Source organism: Eleutherodactylus coqui, chromosome 10, assembly GCF_035609145.1.
Source record: "Eleutherodactylus coqui strain aEleCoq1 chromosome 10, aEleCoq1.hap1, whole genome shotgun sequence".
NCBI lineage: Eukaryota > Metazoa > Chordata > Amphibia > Anura > Eleutherodactylidae > Eleutherodactylus > Eleutherodactylus coqui.
In genome coordinates, this window is record NC_089846.1 from 76,095,096 (window position 1) to 76,122,065 (window position 26,970).

General features: G+C 46.2%; 1 protein-coding gene across 1 annotated transcript in view; it reads left to right on the forward strand.

The window, feature by feature from the left end:
* SYNGAP1 (synaptic Ras GTPase activating protein 1) overlaps positions 1-26,970 on the forward strand; it is a 245,394-nt gene that overhangs the window by 71,816 nt on the left and 146,608 nt on the right. The window contains exons 2-3 of the mRNA XM_066581328.1: positions 2,609-2,730; positions 11,364-11,469. Of these exons, the coding sequence (XP_066437425.1) occupies positions 2,609-2,730; positions 11,364-11,469 (228 nt within the window). The remainder of the gene's footprint in view (positions 1-2,608; positions 2,731-11,363; positions 11,470-26,970) is intronic.

Genomic DNA, 26,970 nt, shown 5'->3' on the forward strand with positions numbered 1-26,970 from the left:
AGAAATTTAAAAAACAACGGCGAAATTGCATTTTTCCCCATTTTATTACACTTCAGGTTTTTTTTAAACAATTTTCAATACATCATATGGCACAGTTCCCGACTTCTAGATGGTAGGAGGGAAGGGACTTGTTATTTGTGTAGCGCCAACTTATTCCATAGCGTTTTCAGGTGGGTACTCATTTTACTGACCACAGAAGGATGAATCAACCTTGAGCTGGCTACCTGAACCACATGGGGATTGAACCTGCAACCCTAAGTTCGTAAGTGAGAGCTTAGGACTGTATTCTGCTGCCTTAACACTCTGCATCACATGAGGCCTAATGGTATTGCACAGCTGCCCATACTCCTTCAGATGTTTAAAGAGGTTATCCTACTTCTAGGTATTGAAGAGCTATCCTCAGAAAGGGTCATGAATTACTGATGTTCAATCTGGGCCCCTGGCGATCAGTTCTGTACATTGTGCAGTGGCCTGGATTCACGTTGGAGTCCCTTTCACTTTAGTAGAATGCAGCCTACAGTACCAAACCGGACCACTGCACAATCTACGGAGCTGTCTGCTTTCTGCAGCAAAACAGCTCAGTACACAAAGACAAACCCGGGAAAAGAGCTGATCCCTGGGGGTCTCGGGCGACAGACCCCCACTGATCTATTAGTGGGTCAACCACTCTAACCCCTTAAGATTAGAGTGGTTGACCCACTAATAGATCTTTCTTTTTAAGACTAATAGGTCTTTCTTTTTTTTATATCCGTTGTCTCTTCTTCACTTTCAAAAAAATCATAACTATTTTATTTTTTCGTCAACATAGCTGTTTGCTGGCTTGTTTAGTGCGGGACGAGTTGTATGTCTCAGTGATACTATTTAATGTACCATAGAATGTACTGAAAATATACAAAAAATTGAAAGTGGAGTGAAATTGGAAAAATAATGCAATTTTATCATCTTTGCCGGGATCTTGTTTTTATGGCGTACACACTGCAGCAAAACTGGCGTGATAACTTTATTCCGTGGGTCAGTACGATTGCGACAATACCAAATTTAATTAGGTTTTCCTTTTTGCTGTACTACTTTTAAAATCCGCCATGATTTTTTTTATTTTTCCGTTGACATAGTTGTTTTCGTGGGATATCCTGTGATTTCCATCGGTACCATTTTGCAATACATACAACTTTTTGATTACTCTTTATTAATTTTTTTTGTGAATAAGGGGTGACCAAACAGTGCAACTCTGGCTGCGAATTCCGCAGTAAATACAGTCCATATCATGCTATGGCAAATCGCGATTTTATCTCCATGAGCGGAGAAGAAATCACAGCATGCTGCGAATCTGGGCAGACTCCACACGAACGGCTTCCATTGAAGTCGATGGAAAGATCACAGATTCCGCATCATCACTAGGCGGGAAAAGCAGTAATTAAAAAAAAACAAAAAAAACAGGAAACAGTACTGCGCATGTCTGACAGCTCGCTGTGTGGACCATCTGCAGTACAGCAAAAAGACTTCCACACGGACGCCGACCAGCACCGTGTGCAGGCGGCCTTACTGTGCAGGATTAATAATGTGTTACTCTGATAGGTTGGACTTTTATGGGTGCAGCGATACCAAATATGCTTTTGTTTTTGTTTTATTTAATTTTTTTATTATAAATATGGGAAAAGGTTTTTATTTTTAAATGTTTTCATTTTTTTTTTTTAGTCCCCATAGTGGATTTGAACTTGCGATCGTTTGATTGCTCATACAGTATTATATAATACCATAGTATACATTATAGTGTGATCTGACAGACAGTCTATTTTGATTCATTCTTGGCAGCCCTGGGCGCCTTCTGAAAGCCCCAGGCTGCCATGGCAAGTAAATGACACCTTCCAATCTCATCGCGGGTCGGCTGTTTGCAACTCCCAAACTACGATCAGGGCATTTTATTTCCCCTGTCAGAATTAACAGCAGCGCTTAAAGGGTTTATAGTCGTGGTCAGCATGAGCACTGATCACCGCTGTTGCTGGCGGGTGTTGGCTGCCAGAGACAGCCGACTCTCACCCTGTATGTATCGGGATCAGCTCCTCCTCCTGCTGCATACAAACGCTGGTGCTGGAGGGTCTGTTAAGGAGGTAAGCCACAACTAGCCAGCTTATCTCCCGGGGTACAGAAGGAACATTGGGCGTTGAAATTCAATATGCCCGATCCTTCTTTCCTTCACTTGAGCTGCCCCTGTACTCATAGCCCAGCCGCTACTGGTGGGTTCAGACGGCTAATGTGTATGGAGGCTCTAACACTGCTGGGAGGAGCATAGGAGGCGGGTGCAACACATGGGGGGATAAAACACTGTTGCAAACGTTTATCTGATGGAGAAAAAATGTAACCATGTGAGCAGAGAAAACACAACATTCCGGGACATTGATATAAGCAGATAGGGTTGGGAAATAGAAGAAAATGGAGGTCTTGTAGGCAAGATAAAGTTTACTCAAAGAGAAGACATAGGGGCAAGTCCATCCGCACCATGTGTAACCCAGAGAGTGACGCCTGCTGGCAGCCACCTTCATTGTCTGACTTCCTCTCGTTACATCATGTTACGTAACATCTTGTACCTTTCTTCCTACTTGTCATTTAGATGCTCGAGGACCTCCCATGCATCGGATGCCCTATGTCACCTCCCCGTATGACCGCCCAGCTTGGAACCCACGATACTGTGTCATCTCTGGAAACCAGCTTCTTATGCTCGATGAGGATGAGGTAAGAGCGCCATCAAATAAATGTGCCAACCACCAGCTGGAGTGTGCGATGTTACACCGAAACACCAGGGGATAGTTATTATCCCAAAAGTGGCTGCAATTTGTGACAAAATTTGGTGGACAAAAATAACTTGTATAAAAGTAACACCGGTCGTATCTTTTTTTTTATGTAGTAGTGACTACTTGGGACGGGTGTGGCTACCCCGACCTGACATGTCTATGTATTTATGCCACAAACTGGTGGCAATTCTATAGAAAGTTCCAGTTGATAGCTGGTGTAGATTTAGTTTTCGGAGCACAGATGGCCCAAGATGCCCCTAATCTATTAGGAAGCATGTATCTCTTTATACATCATCTGCATATTACCCCAGGAGGGATTATATTACACCAGCATATGAAATGCCAGCTTTAATATATTGCCCCCAAGGGTAGAAACACACAGGGCAGATTTACCTAAACTGGTGTTTTATGTGCTGTTGTAAGTGAGGATGGCACTGGCATGAAGTGCCATACGTATATTTAGAGGTGTATTTGGTCCATCTTCGGGTCATCTATGTACCACATCTGAAAACTGAATCATAGTGTATCTCATTGTCCATAAGTGGCCACGCCCCTGACATTAAGCCCTGCCCAGCTTTAAAAAAATTGGCTTGGTCGGTGTAAATGTTGTGCGCCAAAATGTTTTACTTTCAGAAACGTTGCGTAAATCATTAAATAAATGTGCCCCATGGAGTCGTGCTGACCGCTGCATGGTACGGTAGCGATGCAGATGCTAACCACACTGGTGTGAGGACGCTGGCTTTTTTATTGATTAATAGGTGGCCATATGATTGTGCCAGAAAACAACGATTTTACATGCAAAACGATTCGCCCACTACACAGTGATCCGTGAGTTTTCGTGGGTGGAACCATTGCTGTCGGTGCCACTCCGTTTGTCTCTACCCTTACAAGAAAAGCCTATCTTTGTGTGGCGGTAATTAAGGGGCATTATTCTATAGCGCTGGCTTTCTCCAGTGCTGTACAAGGAGCCCTATGCCGGCGCCCAGTGCTGTACTGCGGAGCGTGCTGAACTATTCACAGTGCTGTAAGGGCCAGAATCAAAGACTCCTACGTTGGGGCCCTTTTACACGTTCAGCTTCCTGCATGCACGATTATCGTTCAGTGTAACCGTTACCCGACTGAGCGACCAACGAGGATTCCTTCACTCCTCTGTTGTGCTTCAGTGTCTGCACGGTGGATCGTGTAAACGGACAGATCTCCCGCCGCTCCGTCTGCATTTAAAAGCACAGGAATGATTGTTATCGCTGGGACCACCTATCAGGCATCTGTGCCTACAGGTCCATCCCTGGAAGAGGGCCTTACCATCAATTTAACCCTTTGATCACAACTGTCCTTAGAAAAGTATACCGATATGTTAGAGCATATAGAAGTTTTCAGAACTTTGGAAACTAATATTTTTAGGCCGTGTTCACATCTGTGTTCAGGTTCCTATTCAATTGCAGAAACAGAAAAGCGGAATTTCTGGCTGGGACTGTGCTAGCGGTCCTGAGTGGAACCTCCAACGCAGACGTGAATAGAGCTATTGGTGTCCGTTGTGTGATGAATCCCCCACAACCGCGCTGCTTCTTTTGTTAATGGCAACCACCATGCTAATCTGAAGAGAGCCTAGTGGGGTCAAAAATGTAATGTAAATGACATATAAGATATAAAAAATGGTGATTATTTAGTGTAAAATACACATGAGTTACCTGAAACCCAAATAGTTCCAGACATTTGGTGTGCATGTAAATGTAAAGACTTTAAGAACCAATTAATGTGGAACCAGAAAATGACCTATTGTATAAATCAAGTATTTATGTTCCAGGGGAGCTGTCAGTAATGATCTGATGAAACTAATGGCAGATAAGGAATGCTAAGTTATAGAGTATAGCGCCAACCGTTTGTTCCTGCATACTTTGTAAGCATCTGGTTTAACCCTTCCCGCGCTGTATGTAAATCCAGTAGGCGGAGCAGGACTATCCTTGCGGCCCTCTTCAGTGCCTGGCCATCCTCTCTATGATCGATGGATGACGTATCCGCTATCAGCCACAGATTTCATCCCCCTTTGCAATGCAGGGGATGAAAACTGCTACATGTGCACAAACTGCACACAAGCTGAGGCCCATTTTGCTATTATGGATTTTAGAACTCGTGTAATCTCAGTTGAATTCTGTATCTGTGGGATGTGCTGGAAAAACAATCTAATCCACAGAGGCCGCACCTCACAATTTACAGGATTTAAAGTGACCCTCTGGTCTCAGCACAAAACCCGTAGAGGGTGGGGGTGTATTTCCTGCACTTGTTCTTTTCTACCGCCGATCCGATCCACCGGTTCTGGTCTTGGTTTTCACTTGTCCAAGATGGACTCTGCAATTTTTTATGTAGCTAATATACACTAATGCACTGCTGTCTTATTGGCCAGTGCTCATCACATAAGCAGCTCTAGCCAATCAGGGAGCAGGTATAATGCATTGATAGTCTAACAGTACCAATGCACTATGTGGATTAGGTTAGTCTGAACATTTGCATTGGCCATATTGGATGGCTGAAAAATGGGGCCCAAAACCAGTGGATCACAGATGGATGGCAGAGATCATCGGCAGGTAATGTACACCCTGCCCACTGAAGTGCGGAATAGAACTGTGTCCCAAAATCAGAGGGTCACTTTAAGGTGCCTATACCGCTCCAATAGCCATCAACGGAATGCTTGTTTGACCGACAACTATTTCTCCCATCTCCGCAAACACATGAACTTACGTGGTCATAAGTCCCACCCCTAACCACACCCCCTTTTACATTGGCCTGTATTTTGGGGGGACAAACGTGGCAACTCTGGATGGAACATGCCAGAAAAAATGTCTGTACAATTCCAGAGGAAACTGGAGTCATGCGGAGGTACGGCCGGGCCTAAAGATGTGGCTGGTGTTTCCCTCGTCTGTACAAGGGCCCTCTGGGGCGCTACTATACAGAAGCTACTGACTGTTAGGAAATGGAGTGTTCATTAATAGACCTGAGATCTCCTGTCATTACATCACTGTGCAATTAGCATCCTATATCCTTGCAGAAGGATGCAGCTCTTTACCAGGAGGGCCCTGTGGGGTAGGGGCCCGGCGGTACTTACACCGTCTAGCACCCGCCTGGCAGGACGATCATCTCCCCTCCCCACACAGAAGCTGAACGAGGCAGCTGATGGACGGGGGTATGTGGGAGGATTACAAGCTGCTCTCCCAGATCCTGTCCTGTCATTGTTACAGCAGAGAGTGGGAGAGAGATAGAGACAGCCATGGGGAGCACAGATGGGGGCACTGCAGACTGCATAGGGGGTGACGGGCACAGCTGGGTGCCCGCTGGCTTAAGTAACCTGCTGCTAATGGAGATGGGAGGAAATAGCAGGATATCAAGCAATAGGATGCGGAAAGGAGGGGGGGGGGGGCTAAAAGGGGGGTTATAAACCCCAATCGGGGTCCAGGAAGAGAGTGGGGTCGGGCAGCGGGTAGACACATAGATAGAGTGGGTGAGGGAAGGAATAAATCAGTATGGGTCTATATTCACAGTCGCTGCTTTTACTTGTACAGGATAATTATTGTAATTAACCCGTCAGCCGAAAGTCCCGATCTGTTCCACCAATCAGAGGCTGAGAACAAAGCCATCGGCATTAACCATTCTGGCGCTGGTCTGACACAGGCGGCAGGGCGTACAGGGACAGCCATTGAGGAACAGCAGATATGTAGAGGGTATTCTCTGAGACCGACACATTGGGGGCATGAGTGCCACACAGAGAAAGCCCCTTGTACCTACAGTGCCAGAGGCAGCCGGAGGGGTTTGTGGGGCACTCAAGACTCTGCATCAGAGAGGGATTGTGCATGCAGTCACCCCACACGCTGCACACAAGGACTAAACACTGTCTTTAAAAGGACATCACATCAGAGGTTTCTCCTGTAAGTGGCCAGATTATGGATTGGTATTGCCCAGGTCGACATTATGATGCCCAATGTTTGCTGTAGGCGTATCCAGTTCTTCACTTAGTTGTGATTACTGTATATGGTGCATTTGTAGCCGGTCGAGGGTGGTGCTACAACACGGGTTTAGGATGGCGCAGCGATGACAGGCGGAGGCAATACGTTTTAGTAAAAAACTTTTTACCGAATAAACAGGTAAATTAGCAATTTCACACCATAGGAGGGTACTTTGAACATTAGCAGTCATAAACCAGAAGTCACACACCAATAACAGGTATCTGCCCCAGAATGCCGCAGCATGGAGGTGCCGGGGTATATGTGTCTCCTCTCTCGGGGTGTTTGGACGCTTCTCACATCCTCAAACATCTTCCTTTCCAGGGTCTGCGGCATCACTACCTCGCGGTTTAACACACCGCAGCTGCCAAAGTACATCCTAAGTTTCAGAGCTTCGCCTCATTGGAGACTCGTAGGTGTGAACCGACATCTCATGTACCTTTCGCATCTCTCTATGGTTGTTAACCCCGAAGTGTCCTGTGCCCCTATATTGCACATTATAACAAATTTCATAACTCTGATCATTCCGGTCCCAGTATGACAATAACTCCCAGTCCATAACGTTTGCCATAGTTTGCGTAGTGTGCAGACTAACCGTCATGGTGGACCTGTCTGACACCATTCCTGCAGCTCTCAGGGACTGACTTCCCTGCAGAAAGGGACACTTCTTCTCCATTTACATGGTCTCACTTGGCTGTAACAAACTCCAGCCCTTATATATGCCCCCTGCAGGGTGCCAGTAACGACAGGGGAGAGGGCACTTCTGTACGACATTTGCATTCTTGTACATAGGGGGCAGTATTACAGTAGTTATATTCTTATACATAGGAGCAGTATTATATTAGTTATATTCTTATACATAGGTGGCAGTATTACAGTAGTTATATCCTTGTACATAGGGGCAGTAATATAGTAGTTATATTCTTGTACGTAGGGAGCAGTATTATAGTAGTTATATTCTTGTATATAGGAGACAGTATTATAGTAGTTATATTCTTGTAAATAGAGGGCAGTATTATGGTAGTTATATTCTTGTACATAGGGGCAGTAATATAGTAGTTATATTCTTGTACATAGGGAGCAGTATTATAGTAGTTATATTCTTGTACATAGGGGGCAGTATTATAGTAGTTATATTCCTTTACATAGGAGGCAGTATTATAGTAGTTATATTCTTGTATATAGGAGACAGTATTATAGTAGTTATATCCTTGTACATGGGGGACAGTATTATAATAGTTATATTCTTGTACATAGGGGGCAGTATTGTAGTAGTTATGTTCTTGTACATAGGGGACAGTATTATAGTAGTTATATTCTTGCACATAGGGGGCAGTATTGTAGTAGTTATATTCTTGTACATAGGGGGCAGTATTATAGTAGTTTTATTGTTGTACATAGGAGGCAGTATTATAGTAGTTATATTCTTGTACATAGGGGGCAGTATTATAGTAGTTATATTCTTGCACATAGGGGGCAGTATTGTAGTAGTTATGTTCTTGTACATAGGGGCAGTATTATAGTAGTTATATTCTTGTACATAGGGGGCAGTATTATAGTAGTTATATTCTTGCACATAGGGGGCAGTATTGTAGTAGTTATATTCCTTTACATAGGAGGCAGTATTATAGTAGTTATATTGTATATAGGAGACAGTATTATAGTAGTTATATCCTTGTACATGGGGGACAGTATTATAATAGTTATATTCTTGTACATAGGGGGCAGTATTGTAGTAGTTATGTTCTTGTACATAGGGGCAGTATTATAGTAGTTATATTCTTGTACATAGGGAGCAGTATTATAGTAGTTATATTCTTGTACATAGGGGGCAGTATTATAGTAGTTATATTCCTTTACATAGGAGGCAGTATTATAGTAGTTTTATTGTTGTACATAGGAGGCAGTATTATAGTAGTTATATTCTTGTACATAGGGGGCAGTATTATAGTAGTTATATTCTTGCACATAGGGGGCAGTATTGTAGTAGTTATGTTCTTGTACATAGGGGACAGTATTATAGTAGTTATATTCCTGTGCACAGGAGGCAGTATTATAGTAGTGATATTCTTGTACACAGGAGCAGTGTTGTAGTAGTTACATTCTTGTACATGGGGGGCAGTATTATAGTAGCTATATTCCTGTACGTAGGAGCAGTGTTGTAGTAGTTACATTCTTGTACATGGGGGGCAGTATTATAGTAGCTATATTCCTGTACATAGGGGGCGAAATTATAGTAGCTATATTTTTGTACATAGGAATAGTATTATTACTTATATTCTTGTACATAGGTAGCAGTATTATAGTAGTTATATTCTTGTACATAGGAGGCAGTATTATAGTAGTTATATTCTTGTACATAGGAGGCAGTATTATAGTAGTTATGTTCTTGTACATAGGGAACAGTATTATAGTAGTTATATTCGGTACTATTGTATTATGTCTCAACCACAATAATGGGTGGAGACTTAGAGTGACAGCTAAGGGCTAGGATATGTCCCCAAAGGTTCTTATTGATTGCCTGCAGCAAGGTCCTAGCAGCGCTGGGATTTACTTATTCCTGAGCAGGAGGGTTAGTGTTAGTTTCAGTGTTAGGCTTAAATTATTAGCTGTAAATACTTCAATGTTAAATGGAAGATACTAACCCTATCCCTCCATTGCAACAAAAATAATTTCTCCACGCTACGAGGACATTGCTGCCTGCCTAACACACCCCACTCCCGCTCCCCCCAACACCAGCCCCACTGCAGCCACGTGTTACTGGGGCCGTGCAGAGAGTGTCCACCCTTTCATGGCCAGAAGGCTGCAGCAGCTATCAGCAGTGCTGGATGACCCCCCCCCCCCTTGCCCAGCTCTTACCGATGCCGCGGCAGAAAGTGCCCACTGCTTCATCCACATGAGGATGACAGGAGCAGTGCAGCCAACACCCTACAGGACGACCGAGGACGGGAGTGAGATGGGAGATCACACTGCTGAGTGCCAGGACCTTCGAAGACCGGAATGCTGAGTGACAGCCAACATGGGAGAGAAAAGGGAGACCAGAGTGGTGACTGCCCAGACCTGCGAGCCCAAGGATGGAAAGCCACCAGGGCAGCCAATCAGGAGCAGGGGGCGTCACCTGGCTCCTTGCCCTTTTCGACACCCACCACTTCCGGTGTCGACGAGATACACCAGTACCGTTATATCCTTGTACATAGGGGCAGTATTGTAGTAGTTATAATTAAGAAATAAATTTCGTAGTGTATAAAACTAGCTGCCAAACAGCTGCGCGAATGGAAAAATTAAAAAATAATGTCTCTTGAAATGGTGCATGGATGGCAACTGTTTTTGCTGGATGAACTGTATTTCTTAATGACCCTACTCCTGGGATATATATAATGTATTGAAAAAGTATATATACTTCTTGTGGTAGATGTTTGTGTTTTGGATTTCAGTCCCACGACATTCAGTGTGCATAATTAGTGACGTTAACTTTATTCTGTGGGCCAGAAAGATTACGGCTTTACTAAATTTGTATGATTTAAAAAATATATTTTTGTGCACCTGTAGTAAATCATTTGCTGTTGTGTCACCATATACTGAGAGTCATACCTTCTGTTGATAAACCTGAGTGAGGGCATAGATTTGGGAGAAAGAAGTGTAGTTTTCAGTGGTTTAATTTTGGGGTTCATAAAAACATACATGCAACTTTTTGATCACTTTCTATTCCTTGGTTTTGGTTGGTAGGATCAACAAAAGCAGCAGTCTTAGCATTGTGTTTTAGTGCTTTTTGTTTGTTATCACATTTATCTAGCAACATAAAATACATGTTATTTTCTTTGGATTTGACACTATGAATGATACCGGTCATCTTTACTTTCTATTGATTCATATTTCTTTACATAAATTATTTTTTAATAGAAAATTTTTTTTTGCAGTTTTTCTGTTTTTTTTTTCTTTTCTTTTGTTAACTCTTTATATAACATTTTTGTGCTCCACTGGGGGACTTTGCAATTGTGTGATCGCTGAAATAATATACTGCAATACTTTTTATTGCAATGAATTATGCCTTTCATTCTAAAACTGATAAGCTAAGAAGGCAGGCTTGGGGATTGGCCTTCATTAGGCTCCTGCCAGCCACAGCAAACCCGTTGGCAACCTGCTATGCTACAGGGAAATGTATCATTTCATGTAGGCCCTACAAATGAATGGTTGTCTATTCAATACTGGACAGCTTGAGTCCTGCAGGATGAGAGGTTCCTGTAAATGTTCTAGCTGGTCTAGCATATAGGCCCCGCTCAATGACATCCGTATGCCTTAATAGGCCTTATGGACATAGGTTGCCTGGCCTGGGAGGGTGGAGCATGACAATGGCATTCTCCCCTTGGTGTTCCCTACATCTCTGTGTCCTGCTCCGCCCCTGAGGATCTGCACTAGTCATGACACAGTGTTTCAGTTTGCAAGCAGTGTCCCTTTAATACTTGTGTATCTCTTCTTTTCTATAATCCTGTGCAATTATTTTGTTTTCTATTTTAATACTATTTCTTAGGATTATTGCCATTAGTGCATTTATATCCTCCATAATATATTTCTTGTATTTTAGGTTCACCCGCTGTTAATACGCGAGAGGAGAAGCGATCCTACCAGAACTAAATTTTTGAGGCGCACAGTCAGCGTCCCCGTGGAGGGGAAGCACCCTGACGAACACGGTACTGACAATCCTCTGTTACTTGTCCTCATATGTAACATGCAAATGTGGTGACATATGACTGCTATGTTATATTGATCCATGAGGTGGGATGGTGTATTATATTATGCATATTCTAGTTGTATAATCAGCTTACTCATTCACTGAGCCACGGAGTCGGCAGATTATCCCACCATGGACACTGGCGAATGTTAATGATACTATAGCATGAGAACTTTGGGGGCTGAGCATGGTAGTAAGGATGTACAATGCTCAAGTGTCATAATAGGGTTACATTAAGCCTTTTATAATCTTGGAATCACGCGTTCTTTGAATCAGATTCCACCGTGCACATTTTTTGACACGTGAATGCAACCTCACAGTTGCTCCTTTCTTTAATGTAGCAGTTTGTTCTTTTGCTCCTGACCATGTGACTGATCAGTGCCACATGTATATCTGTACAAATACATAGACCCCTTGTGCTGTTCTCTACCATATTGCTTTACGTCATGTAGTTCCGCTGCTCTTTGGAGGTAACTAGATAAGTCCCTGCTGCCCTTTCGCTATTTTACCCAGCACAGTCACTGCGGCCCCCTCATACTGAAGATTTGTGAGGTCCCAGAGGTCGGACCCCCATGAATCAGAAAGTGATAGTATATCCTATCACTTACTTTGTAAGATCGGAATACCCCTCTAAGCACTGACATAAGCAGGTATATAGATGATGTAGAAATACAAAGATATTTTATACTTTAGCAGCCCCTTTATTACCCCAATCTAGTAGCGTTGGGCTCCTTTGGCCTTCAGATTCACAGTAAATAGTCATGTTGTCGACCCCACTCGGTGATGAAGTCGTTCTGTAGGAATATCGGCCCCTGTGGACAGGAAGTTTCTTGTTTGTCCCTGCAGATTAGATGGCGGTGCTGACATGTTCTGACCGGCTGACAGGAAGGGATCAGTGATTCGTGCTGCTTGTGGCAAATTCTGACCCCCCCATCAGGAACAGAAATCTGGATCTGTCTGACCAGGAGATGTTTCTCAGCTGCTCAGTGATACAAGTTTTGTGGTTTTTTTGCCTGCTGGAGTCTCGTCTTTCTGTTTGTTTTAGACACAGTTTAAATAATGCGAAAATGAATATTAACCGTTCAGTGTGAGCACTGCCAAAGACTGAGCGATGAACAATAATTAGTTCCCTTTTTATTCGCCGTTCATAAAAATCATTGTTTGTCATTTGCCAGTTGTTCTGTGGAAAAGGCGATTGTTTAGTCATTCAAAAATCTTTCCCAAGCAAGTCCAGATTTCCCTGACAAACCAATAATGGACAAAATGGGCAAACTGTTATCTGTGTGTGTAAACGGACGTCATTCCAAAGCAAACGACTTACTTACGCATTTGCTTATTTTCTCGTCCCAACAATTACATGCTGAAGGATCCTAAAGAACAACGGATGGTGTATTTGGACATGTTAGTTGGAGCACCATCATTGTATTAGGTTGCAGCCTGTTTGGTTGTGCAGCGCGTGTTCCTGACATCCCCCCCGACCCCTATCAGCAACATGTTGCTTACTCCAACAGTATGTCCATTTACTGGATGTTTTCCTTAATCGCGCCATTCTCTGTATACTCTCCAATCCGTTACACAAGAACCCCTTCCCCCACGGTTGTCAGTGAGACCCCAGCTAGTCCAGCACTGACCGGCCTTGCTGGAAGTCGTTCAGATCGCTGGATTTTACCATCTAATGTGGATTCACACTGAAACTGATCTGCGGAAAACTTGTCCCGTGATTTTATGCTGCACTCCGGGGTCACGGGGAGAATGTCCATGCAGGGACGCGCCAGTCGTGAGAGGGCCGGAGGCTCTAATAAAGGAGTGGGGGCTCTAATAAAGGGGACATTTAGTATGTGTCTCATATAACAATTGTCCTAACATGATGATACAAAGCAGTGTGGTATAAGGACAGGCGTCGATGAAAGGTCCCGATAGCAGCGAGATGTGGTGATGTATTATTGAAGCAGCTTCTCACATGCAGATAGCGGGAAGATACACAGATACTCTGATGATACAAGCTGATACATGTAAGATGGATGGGAACAGAATACTCAACTAACCTAGAATAACAACGAACCGTAGAAATAACCTTGCGTGCGTCAAATTGAATCAGTGCTATCAAATTATTGGACACCAGGGGGCAGTGTGGAGTCACTGTAATGAACTGCACTTACGTAAGGAGCTGATGTAGATTTCTGACACATTGTAACGCCCTGCTCCTTTGTCGGTTGGACTTATTTGGGAGAGGTTTTCAGCCTCTGGATGTAAAGTATATTGGCCTTCACCACCACCCCTACGGACAACGCATGGATCTGTATGGGCAGGTGGATTCTTATCGATGTCTGGAATTTAGTTATGGTATATGATCCATGTATGATTATCCTCATACATGCAGTAGAGGTCTAGCACACAGCTGATAGGTTAAAGGGGTTGTACGAGAATTATCCCCTACCCACCATGGAGACCCCCACTGCTCCTCAGAATGGGGGTCCATTGGTCTCCTTCTTCTCATCACTGCAGGGACGCTTATTCCACCGCAGTGACGTCACACAGAGCGCTGGCTGAACGTATGCGGTCGGCGCTCCATTCTTTTCAATGGGGCTGGCAGAAATAGTCGACTGGCAAGCGCTCAAGTATCTCCACAGTCCAAATGGATGGAGCGCCAGTGCCCTTGTAAAACCAGCGCTCCATTCAGTCTCCTCCTCACTGTGGACTTTGGTGCAAAATTGAGAATGGCTGAAAAGCTGTCTGCAATTCTGCATTAATATGCACAGTTAGACCTGCAGATTTTGCTGTGGCGTTCCACAGCTGAGGATTTGGCGGTGTCCTGCATCTTAATTCTGGCCTGTGTGAACGGTCCCTTACATGGGGCAATCAATGTTACATGGGGCAATCGCACATATTGATCTTTGACATCATTAAACCCCCACAATGTCATTGTATAATGCTGATTGGTTGCCATGGCAAACAAATGCCAGATAATGATGTCTGGGTCTACCATGGCCTGTGATGGCTACGATTAGCAAAAATGCATTGCAGTACAGAGGTACTGCAATGCATTATGAGATCATAGTATCTCAAGGTTCAAGTCCCCTATAAGGACATAAAAAATGTAAAACATAGTATAAAAAACCCCTTTCATTCGCACTTTTCCTTAAAAAAAGGAAAAAGACCCACAACGTCGCATCTGTAGTGACTTGTACAATAAATTGAACACACTTTTATCCTGCGCGGCTAACGCAGTAAAAAAAGAAAGCTAAAAAACTGCGAAAATGCTTCTTTTGTTTACTCCACCTCCCAAAAAGAAGGAATAGGAGTGACCCAAAAAGCCATGTGTACCTTAAAATGGTACCAGTACAAACTATGACACTTCACGAAAAAAACTAGCCCCCACAGAGCTCTGTCCATGAAAAGAGAAGAAAACTACGGGACTTTTGAATGCGGCAATGTGAAAAAGGATTTTTCTTGTGCAAAAGTGTTAAAACCTAAAAATGTATATAACTTACATAAGGGGGTTAAAGCCATTTTAGGAAATGCTTCCGATGTGGTTTTCATCTGCATTTTCCTTTCTGGTCTGAGGTTTGCATTAAGGTCAATGGGAGCAATCACAGCAAACTAGGGATAGGGATCACTTCAACAGCAAACTCCAAATAATGAGATATTCCTAGGTGGAGCAAGGCGGCCCCTTCAGGGTTTTATCCGGCATCCCTTTATCCTGTGTGTCAGGTGAAGTGCACGTTGGCACCAGGGGCTGCGCTCTACGGGACCTTCTAGAATTTCTCTTTAACATGCGAAAAAAGGGTCAATTAAATTTTGATGATGGTCTTTCTCCGGGGTCCGTTGGGACGGCCGTGTGTGCTTGGATGCACCTGCTCAGCAGAACAGAGACCCTGGAAATAATCTGAGGCTGCTGAAGCAGCGCCATCCAAAGAGGGCAATGTATAATACCCATGTGAGCCGCAGGCAGGATTACTGACTTATCAACCCCCCCTTTAAATCCTTATTTAAAGGGGGTATGACAATTTTGTAATTGGCTTTATTTTTCATTTCTTTGGTATGTTGAAGATCTCTGTTTGCTCTTCAGTGAATGGAAACATTCTGCAACTAGGCAGGCTGTTTTTAAAGGTTTTTTTTAACTACCTAAAATTGCTTCACAACCACTCTGTCCTTACTGTTTGCTGCGGATGAGGACATGTGACTGCTGCAGCCAATCATTGGCAATAGAAGATCACTGCTCTGACCAGTGATTGGCTGCTGCAACAGTCACATGTCCTGTCAGCAGCAACCAGGCAGGAGTGTGCAGCCCCCCGGTACAGCCTATACTCCATGAATGATGAGCCCCCAATAACTCTCAGAAGCCAGGACTCTTGTGCCCGCCCTGCTCTACTCTGGGTTTCTCTCTTCGGGGGCTCAGTAGTGGTGGGATTGCAGGAGGATGCCAACACATAAAGTAATTGCACAATTTGGCTACAGGATAATAATTTTGCCATCCACAGCCGGGCAAAAACATTTCCAGCCAGCGAGTAATGTAAGTGCCGCACGCTGTCACATGAAGTCAGTGTAACTTAACAGAGGCACAATGCGGGTGCAAACCTCACCCGGCCCTAGGCTAAACTTCAGATTTGTGCTCCATTATCTCCCATAAGCTACTGAAAACATGATATTATGTGTCAGCGGAAACATTAATGCTGTACACTGCAGGAGGAGCGCCCGCCAGAGATATGGCATCCTTCCATCCATCCTTCCTTCCTTCCATCCATCCATCTATCTATCACCTATGTATCTTTCCTTCCTTCTATCCATCCTTCCTTCCATCCATCCATCCATCCATCCATCCATCCTGATCGCGTTGAATAGAGCTGCAGACTTGTGTTATTCTTGCTTTATAGACCCAACACTTTCCAGTCCAGCTCTGTTGTGGATTAGCCCCACCAGCTGCTGTAGCACTACAAGTCCCAGCAGAATGCTGGTGGTATTACAGTATGTGTGATCACTAGGATACGGAGAGGAGGAATCGGAGTGCTTCCAGCGCCGGGCTGTGCGAGCAGCCTGTGATTGTACTCGAGACAGATGGAATGAGAGAAGAATGAAGAGCAGATGTACAGACTGAAGATCCCAAAATAAGGGTCTAATGAACAGATCGATGTGTGGCCTCATCTCTCTGTCCTTCTCTTGCTCCCACACACCTCCGTCTCTTCCCCTGCTGCAGTCTAATTACAGCTAATTATTAAATAGGCTGTCAGAGAGGTGGGAGATTCCTGGTCTATCCCCGGGGGGCTGCGGGTGGCGAGCACCCCGCGGCACCCTCATCCCAGTCACTTAGACAAATGCCCTCCTCTGTCTTCATATAATACATGTGTTCATTCCATGTAGAAACATACAGAAAGATGGATCCATCTACACGTATGTTCAGCCATCAGCCTACTGGTGTATGATGTGAAAGAAGATGGGATATATCAGACCAGGCCCTCTTCTTTCATTGCTCCAGGTCCAGCTGCGATGCCCGCTGTGATCTTTCTATCATCGCCCGCAGGAACCGTCACTCCCCACACACACACATCAATGTGCCTCTGACCCTGCTACTAGTCGCCAGATGGCCTTCCTTGCACCACATTTGGTGGGTACTGTCCACTACTTACCGGGAGCCCCCGGCCGCAGAGTCCTGGAGTCGTTGACTGGTAGAGTTGGAGGGGACCTCCGGGGTCATCGGGTCCCCCTGCTCAGTGCAGGATCACTAAATCATCCAATACCTGTGTCTGTCCTCTGGGATTATTCAGTTTTGGTGATGCTCTGACCCCGTCGTCTGCACATCACTTTTAGGTCCTTGTCAGATCCTCACATTTGCCAGTTTTTCCTGCTTCCAACATATCAACTTCAAGAACTGACTGATAACTCTGCTGCCTGATATATCCCATCCCCGATCAGTGCCATTCTAACAAGACAATAATGTTAAGGCATATTGATATATATTAATACATGTAAATAAACATATGCAGACACATGTACAGTTACATGTACACATACAGATTCACAAAGTACTAAAATGTATAGTGCACACACAAATAAATGCATGCAATGTGCCCACACAGATGTAAGTACATACACACACTGGTGTACATACATACCGCACACAGATGTACATACACTTATGTATGCATATATCATCATACATTCACATACTTGTATACCATGTACACACATAGGCATACACAGTACTGTACACTGCTGTACATGTATACACGCTAACCTGCACATATACTGATGCACACACATGCAGTACATATGTACATTCATATACTGCATACACACGGATACGCTTGCACAATTCTTGACTCGGTCTCTCCCTCCCCTCTCTTGCTATATCTTGCTTCATTCAGCTCCTCTCTTTAGTTCTCGTCCTCCCACTCACTTTTCTATCTCTCTCTTTCATTCCTCCTATTACTCATCTTCCTCATCCTCTGTTCCTCATTGTCCTCCTCCCTATGGGCCGACTGTACAGATCATCGGATGCTTTACCTCCCTCCTCTGCCCACTAATTCGCATCCCCTGGCATGATATATGTAATCTGCTAAACTTCATTCAGCGAAGGGTGGGGATAGATTCATGGTCCTGAAATTTGGGACTGCGGTCCTTGCACTGCATGTCAGCTATTCCAGAATGTGTCTGACTCCTGGGCTTGGAAGGCTCCATCCTTCCTGATTTCTGTACATTGAGTTGATGGCTTCTCCTGATGATCTTTCCTCTCATGATAGATGTCTTCTTTAAATAGGACATCTGTCACCTCAAGGTAGCCTCCTGAAGCCGTCCTGCCCAAAGATGTGGGCACTGCAAACCACTCTGACTGTAACACTTCTTCTCTTCACAATGACTGCAATCCTCGAAACCACTGTCTGCGTACCACGCATGCGGTCTGCAAATTACCTGTAACTGGTCAGATATGCGTTTCATTTGTAGAATTAGTCCAAGCTGTCTTCCACCCCACTGTCTCTACACATGCCTCTTGTGGATGCCTCCACCTCCCATGGAGAGGCGCTCTTCCCACTCACTCCACATGAGACACTTCCGCCATCTTGCTTGCTGACCTCACTCGCATGCGGCTTCCCTGAAATATAAAGGTGAGTCGCAGTATCTGTCAGCAAGCAAGGATGGCCAACGCACTAATTGTGGGAGTGCGATGCATGCGCAGTGAGAGGGAAGCTCAGTGGCTCCAGTTCAAGGGAGAATTCAGTTAGGAGCCAAGGGGCATGTTTTAAGATGATAGAACAGAAGAGAGGCTGGACAAGTCCTACAAATGAAATGCCCATTTGACCAGTTACAGCTAATTTGCATATCGCATGACCATGTTGAGACTTAGGATTTATTGTGAAGAGCAGAAATGTAATTTGTGTTCCTCCTCTCGGCTCTTCATATTCTCTTTCATCCACTGTAATCAATAATCAGTGAAGGGGTTAATGTGATTGCAACCTCCCCGTTTTATAAATTTGTATCAAAAAGTTCCTGTTAAAATGTTTCCATGGGAACAAGGAGCAAGATGCAAAAGTAATTCTTCTGACAACTTCTTATCCTAATCCCAATGACCAGCCAAGGTGTACCTTGGTCTCTGCTCTTCCATGACTCCACTTACGTGTGAGGCTTCATGGTGTGGAGCAGGTAAGCAGCCTATTATAGCAGGACCGCAACACCTCGACTAACATATACTGTGTATGTAGTGTGCTCTGAGTATATGAGTAATCCATATATGCAAGCTGTTCTATTGTATCCGCTATGTGCTCGTTGTACTGGTGTATCCGCTGGATGCTCGCTGTGCTGGTGTATCCGCTGGATGCTCGCTGTGCTGGTGTATCTGCCGTGTTCTCACTGTACTAGTGTTTCTGCCGTGTAATCGCTCTACTGGTATATCTGCTGTGTGCTCACTGTACTAGTGTATCTGCCGTGTACTCGCTCTACTGGTGTATCTGCCGTGTGCTCACTGTACTAGTGTATCTGCCGTGTACTCGCTCTACTGGTGTATCTGCCGTGTACTCGCTCTACTGGTGTATCTGCCGTGTACTCGCTCTACTGGTGTATCTGCCGTGTACTCGCTGTACTGGTGTATCTGCCGTGTACTCGCTGTACTGGTGTATCTGCCGTGTGCTCGCTGTACTGGTGTATCTGCCGTGTGCTCGCTGTACTGGTGTATCTGCCGTGTGCTCGCTGTACTGGTGTATCTGCCGTGTGCTCGCTGTACTGGTGTATCTGCCGTGTGCTCGCTGTACTGGTGTATCTGCCGTGTGCTCGCTGTACTGGTGTATCTGCCGTGTGCTCACTGTACTGGTGTATCTGTCGTGTGCTCCCTGTACTGGTGTATCTGCCGTGTGCTCACTGTACTGGTGTATCTGCCGTGTGCTCACTGTACTGGTGTATCTGCCGTGTGCTCACTATACTAGTGTATCTGCCGTGTGCTCAGTGTACATGTGTATCTGCCGTGTGCTCGCTGTACTGCTGTATCTGCTGTGTGCTCGCTGTACTGGTGTATCTGCCGTGTTCTCCCTGTACTGGCGTATCTGTCGTGTGCTCGCTTTACTGGTGTATCTGCTGTGTGCTCGCTGTACTGGTTTACCTGCTGTGTGCTTGCTGTACTGGTGTAACTGCTGGGTGCTCGCTGTACCCGTGTATCCGCTGTGTGCTCGCTGTACTGGTGTATCTGCTGTATCCACTGTATGCTTGCTGTACTGGTGTACCTGCTGTGTGCTCACTTTACTGGTGTATCTGCTGGGTGCTTGCTGTACCTGTGTATCCGCTGTGTGCTTGCTGTACTGGTGTATCTGCTGTGTGCTTGCTGTACTAATGTATCTGCTGTGTGCTTGCTGTACTAATGTATCGGCTGTGTGCTTGCTGTACTAATGTATCTGCTGTGTGCTTGCTGTACTAATGTATCTGCTGTTTGCTCGCTGTACTGGTCTTTCTGCTGTGTACTCGCTGTACTGGTCTTTCTGCTGTGTGCTCGCTGTACTGGTCTTTCTGCTGTGTGCTCGCCGTACTGGTGTATCTGCTGTGTGCTCGCCTTACTGGTGTATCTGCTGTGTGCTTGCCTTACTGGTGTATCTGCTGTGTGCTTGCCTTACTGGTGTATCTGCTGTGTGCTCGCTGTACTAATGTATCTGCTGTGTGCTCGCTGTACTAATGTATCTGCTGTGTGCTCGCTGTACTGATGTATCTGCTGTGTGCTCGCTGTACTGATGTATCTGCTGTGTGCTCGCTGTACTGATGTATCTGCTGTGTGCTCGCTGTACTGATGTATCTGCTGTGTGCTCGCTGTACTGATGTATCTGCTGTGTGCACGCTGTACTGATGTATCTGCTGTGTGCTCGCTGTACTGATGTATCTTGTGTGTTCTCGCTGTAGTGGTGTATCTGCTGTGTGCTCGCTGTACTGATATATCTTGTGTGTGCTCGCTGTACCAGTGTATCTGCTGTATGCGCTGTGTGCTTGCTCTACCTGTGTATCTGCTGTGTGCTTGCTCTACCTGTGTATCTGCTGTGTGCTTGCTCTACCTGTGTATCTGCTGTGTGCTCGCTATACTTGTGTATCTGCTGTGTGCTCGCTATACTTGTGTATCTGCTGTGTGCTCGCTATACTTGTGTATCTGCTGTGTGCTCGCTATACTTGTGTATCTGCTGTGTGCTCGCTATACTTGTGTATCTGCTGTGTGCTCGCTGTACTGGTGTATCTGCCATGTGCTCACTGTACAGGTGTATCTGCTGTATCCACGGTGTGCTTGCTGTACTGGTGTATCTGCTGTGTGCTCGCCTTACTGGTGTATCTGCTGTGTGCTCGCCTTACTGGTGTATCTGCTGTGTGCTCGCCTTACTGGTGTATCTGCTGTGTGCTCGCTGTACTAATGTATCTGCTGTGTGCTCGCTGTACTGATCTATCTGCTGTGTGCTCGCTGTACTGATGTGTCTGCTGTGTGCTCGCTGAACTGATGTATCTTGTGTGTGCTCGCTGTAGTGGTGTATCTGCTGTGTGCTCGCTGTACTGATGTGTCTGCTGTGTGCTCACTGTACTAGTGTATCTGCCGTGTACTCGCTCTACTGGTGTATCTGCCGTGTGCTCACTGTACTAGTGTATCTGCCGTGTACTCGCTCTACTGGTGTATCTGCCGTGTACTCGCTCTACTGGTGTATCTGCCGTGTACTCGCTCTACTGGTGTATCTGCCGTGTACTCGCTGTACTGGTGTATCTGCCGTGTACTCGCTGTACTGGTGTATCTGCCGTGTGCTCGCTGTACTGGTGTATCTGCCGTGTGCTCGCTGTACTGGTGTATCTGCCGTGTGCTCGCTGTACTGGTGTATATGCCGTGTGCTCGCTGTACTGGTGTATCTGCCGTGTGCTCGCTGTACTGGTGTATCTGCCGTGTGCTCGCTGTACTGGTGTATCTGCCGTGTGCTCACTGTACTGGTGTATCTGTCGTGTGCTCCCTGTACTGGTGTATCTGCCGTGTGCTCACTGTACTGGTGTATCTGCCGTGTGCTCACTGTACTGGTGTATCTGCCGTGTGCTCACTATACTAGTGTATCTGCCGTGTGCTCAGTGTACATGTGTATCTGCCGTGTGCTCGCTGTACTGCTGTATCTGCTGTGTGCTCGCTGTACTGGTGTATCTGCCGTGTTCTCCCTGTACTGGCGTATCTGTCGTGTGCTCGCTTTACTGGTGTATCTGCTGTGTGCTCGCTGTACTGGTTTACCTGCTGTGTGCTTGCTGTACTGGTGTAACTGCTGGGTGCTCGCTGTACCCGTGTATCCGCTGTGTGCTCGCTGTACTGGTGTATCTGCTGTATCCACTGTATGCTTGCTGTACTGGTGTACCTGCTGTGTGCTCACTTTACTGGTGTATCTGCTGGGTGCTTGCTGTACCTGTGTATCCGCTGTGTGCTTGCTGTACTGGTGTATCTGCTGTGTGCTTGCTGTACTAATGTATCTGCTGTGTGCTTGCTGTACTAATGTATCGGCTGTGTGCTTGCTGTACTAATGTATCTGCTGTGTGCTTGCTGTACTAATGTATCTGCTGTTTGCTCGCTGTACTGGTCTTTCTGCTGTGTACTCGCTGTACTGGTCTTTCTGCTGTGTGCTCGCTGTACTGGTCTTTCTGCTGTGTGCTCGCCGTACTGGTGTATCTGCTGTGTGCTCGCCTTACTGGTGTATCTGCTGTGTGCTTGCCTTACTGGTGTATCTGCTGTGTGCTTGCCTTACTGGTGTATCTGCTGTGTGCTCGCTGTACTAATGTATCTGCTGTGTGCTCGCTGTACTAATGTATCTGCTGTGTGCTCGCTGTACTGATGTATCTGCTGTGTGCTCGCTGTACTGATGTATCTGCTGTGTGCTCGCTGTACTGATGTATCTGCTGTGTGCTCGCTGTACTGATGTATCTGCTGTGTGCTCGCTGTACTGATGTATCTGCTGTGTGCACGCTGTACTGATGTATCTGCTGTGTGCTCGCTGTACTGATGTATCTTGTGTGTTCTCGCTGTAGTGGTGTATCTGCTGTGTGCTCGCTGTACTGATATATCTTGTGTGTGCTCGCTGTACCAGTGTATCTGCTGTATGCGCTGTGTGCTTGCTCTACCTGTGTATCTGCTGTGTGCTTGCTCTACCTGTGTATCTGCTGTGTGCTTGCTCTACCTGTGTATCTGCTGTGTGCTCGCTATACTTGTGTATCTGCTGTGTGCTCGCTATACTTGTGTATCTGCTGTGTGCTCGCTATACTTGTGTATCTGCTGTGTGCTCGCTATACTTGTGTATCTGCTGTGTGCTCGCTATACTTGTGTATCTGCTGTGTGCTCGCTGTACTGGTGTATCTGCCGTGTGCTCGCTGTACTGGTGTATCTGCCATGTGCTCACTGTACAGGTGTATCTGCTGTATCCACGGTGTGCTTGCTGTACTGGTGTATCTGCTGTGTGCTCGCCTTACTGGTGTATCTGCTGTGTGCTCGCCTTACTGGTGTATCTGCTGTGTGCTCGCCTTACTGGTGTATCTGCTGTGTGCTCGCTGTACTAATGTATCTGCTGTGTGCTCGCTGTACTGATCTATCTGCTGTGTGCTCGCTGTACTGATGTGTCTGCTGTGTGCTCGCTGAACTGATGTATCTTGTGTGTGCTCGCTGTAGTGGTGTATCTGTTGTGTGCCCTCTGTACCAGTGTATCTGCTGTATGCGCTGTGTGCTTGCTCTACCTGTGTATCTGCTGTGTGCTCGCTATACTTGTGTATCTGCTGTGTGCTCACTGTACTGGTGTATCTGCTGTATCCACGGTGTGCTTGCTGTACTGGTGTATCTGCTGTGTGCTCGCCTTACTGGTGTATCTGCTGTGTGCTCGCCTTACTGTTGTATCTGCTGTGTGCTCGCCTTACTGGTGTATCTGCTGTGTGCTCGCCTTACTGGTGTATCTGCTGTGTGCTCGCTGTACTAATGTATCTGCTGTGTGCTCGCTGTATTGATGTATCTGCTGTGTGCTCGCTGTACTGATGTATCTGCTGTGTGCTCGCTGCACTGATGTATCTGCTGTGTGCTCGCTGTACTGATGTATCTGCTGTGTGCTCCCTGTACTGGTGTATCTGCTGTGTACTCCCTGTACTGGTGTATCTGCTGTGTACTCCCTGTACTGGTGTATCTGCTGTGTGCTCACTATACTGGTGTATCTGCTGTGTGCTCACTATACTGGTGTATCTGCTCCTGTACTGGTGTGACCGCTGTGTACTTGCTGTACTGGTGTATCTGCTGTACCCACTGTGTACTCACTATACTGGTGTGTCTGCTGTGTGCTCGCTGCACCAGTGTATCTGCTGTGTGCTCTCTGCACCAGTGTATCTGCTGTGTGCTCTCTGCACCAGTGTATCTGCTGTGTGCTCTCTGCACCAGTGTATCTGCTGTGTGCTCTCTGCACCAGTGTATCTGCTGTGTGCTCTCTGCACCAGTATATCTGCTGTGTGCTCTCTGCACCAGTATATCTGCTGTGTGCTCTCTGCACCAGTATATCTGCTGTGTGCTCTCTGCACCAGTATATCTGCTGTGTGCTCTCTGCACCAGTATATCTGCTGTGTGCTCTCTGCACCAGTATATCTGCTGTGTGCTCAGTGTACATGTATATCTGCCGTGTGCTTGCTGTACTGCTGTATCTGCTGTGTGCTCGCTGTACTGGTGTATCTGCCGTGTTCTCCCTGTACTGGTGTATCTGTCGTGTGCTCGCTTTACTGGTGTATCTGCTGTGTGCTCGCTGTACTGGTTTACCTGCTGTGTGCTTGCTGTACTGGTGTAACTGCTGGGTGCTCGCTGTACCCGTGTATCCGCTGTGTGCTCGCTGTACTGGTGTATCTGCTGTATCCACTGTATGCTTGCTGTACTGGTGTACCTGCTGTGTGCTCACTTTACTGGTGTATCTGCTGGGTGCTTGCTGTACCTGTGTATCCGCTGTGTGCTTGTTGTACTGGTGTACCTACTGTGTGCTCACTTTACTGGTGTATCTGCTGGGTGCTCGCTGTACTAATGTATCTGCTGTGTGCTCGCTGTATTGATGTATCTGCTGTGTGCTCGCTGTACTGATGTATCTGCTGTGTGCTCGCTGCACTGATGTATCTGCTGTGTGCTCGCTGCACTGATGTATCTGCTGTGTGCTCGCTGTACTGATGTATCTGCTGTGTGCTCGCTGTACTGATGTATCTGCTGTGTGCTCGCTGTACTGATGTATCTGCTGTGTGCACGCTGTACTGATGTATCTGCTGTGTGCACGCTGTACTGATGTATCTGCTGTGTGCTCGCTGTACTGATGTATCTTGTGTGTTCTCGCTGTAGTGGTGTATCTGCTGTGTGCTCGCTGTACTGATATATCTTGTGTGTGCTCGCTGTACTGATGTATCTGCTGTGTGCTCGCTGTAGTGGTGTATCTGCTGTGTGCCCTCCGTACCAGTGTATCTGCTGTATGCGCTGTGTGCTTGCTCTACCTGTGTATCTGCTGTGTGCTTGCTCTACCTGTGTATCTGCTGTGTGCTCACTGTACTTGTGTATCTGCTGTGTGCTCACTGTACAGGTGTATCTGCTGTATCTACGGTGTGCTTGCTGTACTGGTGTATCTGCTGTGTGCTTGCTGTACTGGTGTATCTGCTGTGTACTCCCTGTACTGGTGTATCTGCTGTGTACTCCCTGTACTGGTGTATCTGCTGTGTACTCCCTGTACTGGTGTATCTGCTGTGTACTCCCTGTACTGGTGTATCTGCTGTGTACTCCCTGTACTGGTGTATCTACTGTGTACTCCCTGTACTGGTGTATCTGCTGTGTACTCCCTGTACTGGTGTATCTGCTGTGTACTCCCTGTACTGGTGTATCTGCTGTGTACTCCCTGTACTGGTGTATCTGCTGTGTGCTCACTATACTGGTGTATCTGCTGTGTATTCACTATACTGGTGTATCTGCTCCTGTACTGGTGTGACCGCTGTGTACTTGCTGTACTGGTGTATCTGCTGTACCCACTGTGTACTCACTATACTGGTGTGTCTGCTGTGTGCTCGCTGCACCAGTGTATCTGCTGTGTGCTCTCTGCACCAGTGTATCTGCTGTGTGCTCTCTGCACCAGTGTATCTGCTGTGTGCTCTCTGCACCAGTGTATCTGCTGTGTGCTCTCTGCACCAGTGTATCTGCTGTGTGCTCTCTGCACCAGTGTATCTGCTGTGTGCTCTCTGCACCAGTATATCTGCTGTGTGCTCTCTGCACCAGTATATCTGCTGTGTGCTCTCTGCACCAGTATATCTGCTGTGTGCTCTCTGCACCAGTATATCTGCTGTGTGCTCTCTGCACCAGTATATCTGCTGTGTGCTCTCTGCACCAGTATATCTGCTGTGTGCTCTCTGCACCAGTATATCTGCTGTGTGCTCTCTGCACCAGTATATCTGCTGTGTGCTCTCTGCACCAGTATATCTGCTGTGTGCTCGCTGTACTGCTGTATCTGCTGTGTGCTCGCTGTACTGGTGTATCTGCCGTGTTCTCCCTGTACTGGTGTATCTGTCGTGTGCTCGCTTTACTGGTGTATCTGCTGTGTGCTCGCTGTACTGGTTTACCTGCTGTGTGCTCGCTGTACTGGTGTAACTGCTGGGTGCTCGCTGTACCCGTGTATCCGCTGTGTGCTCGCTGTACTGGTGTATCTGCTGTATCCACTGTATGCTTGCTGTACTGGTGTACCTGCTGTGTGCTCACTTTACTGGTGTATCTGCTGGGTGCTTGCTGTACCTGTGTATCCGCTGTGTGCTTGCTGTACTGGTGTACCTGCTGTGTGCTCACTTTACTGGTGTATCTGCTGGGTGCTCGCTGTACTAATGTATCTGCTGTGTGCTCGCTGTATTGATGTATCTGCTGTGTGCTCGCTGTACTGATGTATCTGCTGTGTGCTCGCTGCACTGATGTATCTGCTGTGTGCTCGCTGTACTGATGTATCTGCTGTGTGCTCGCTGT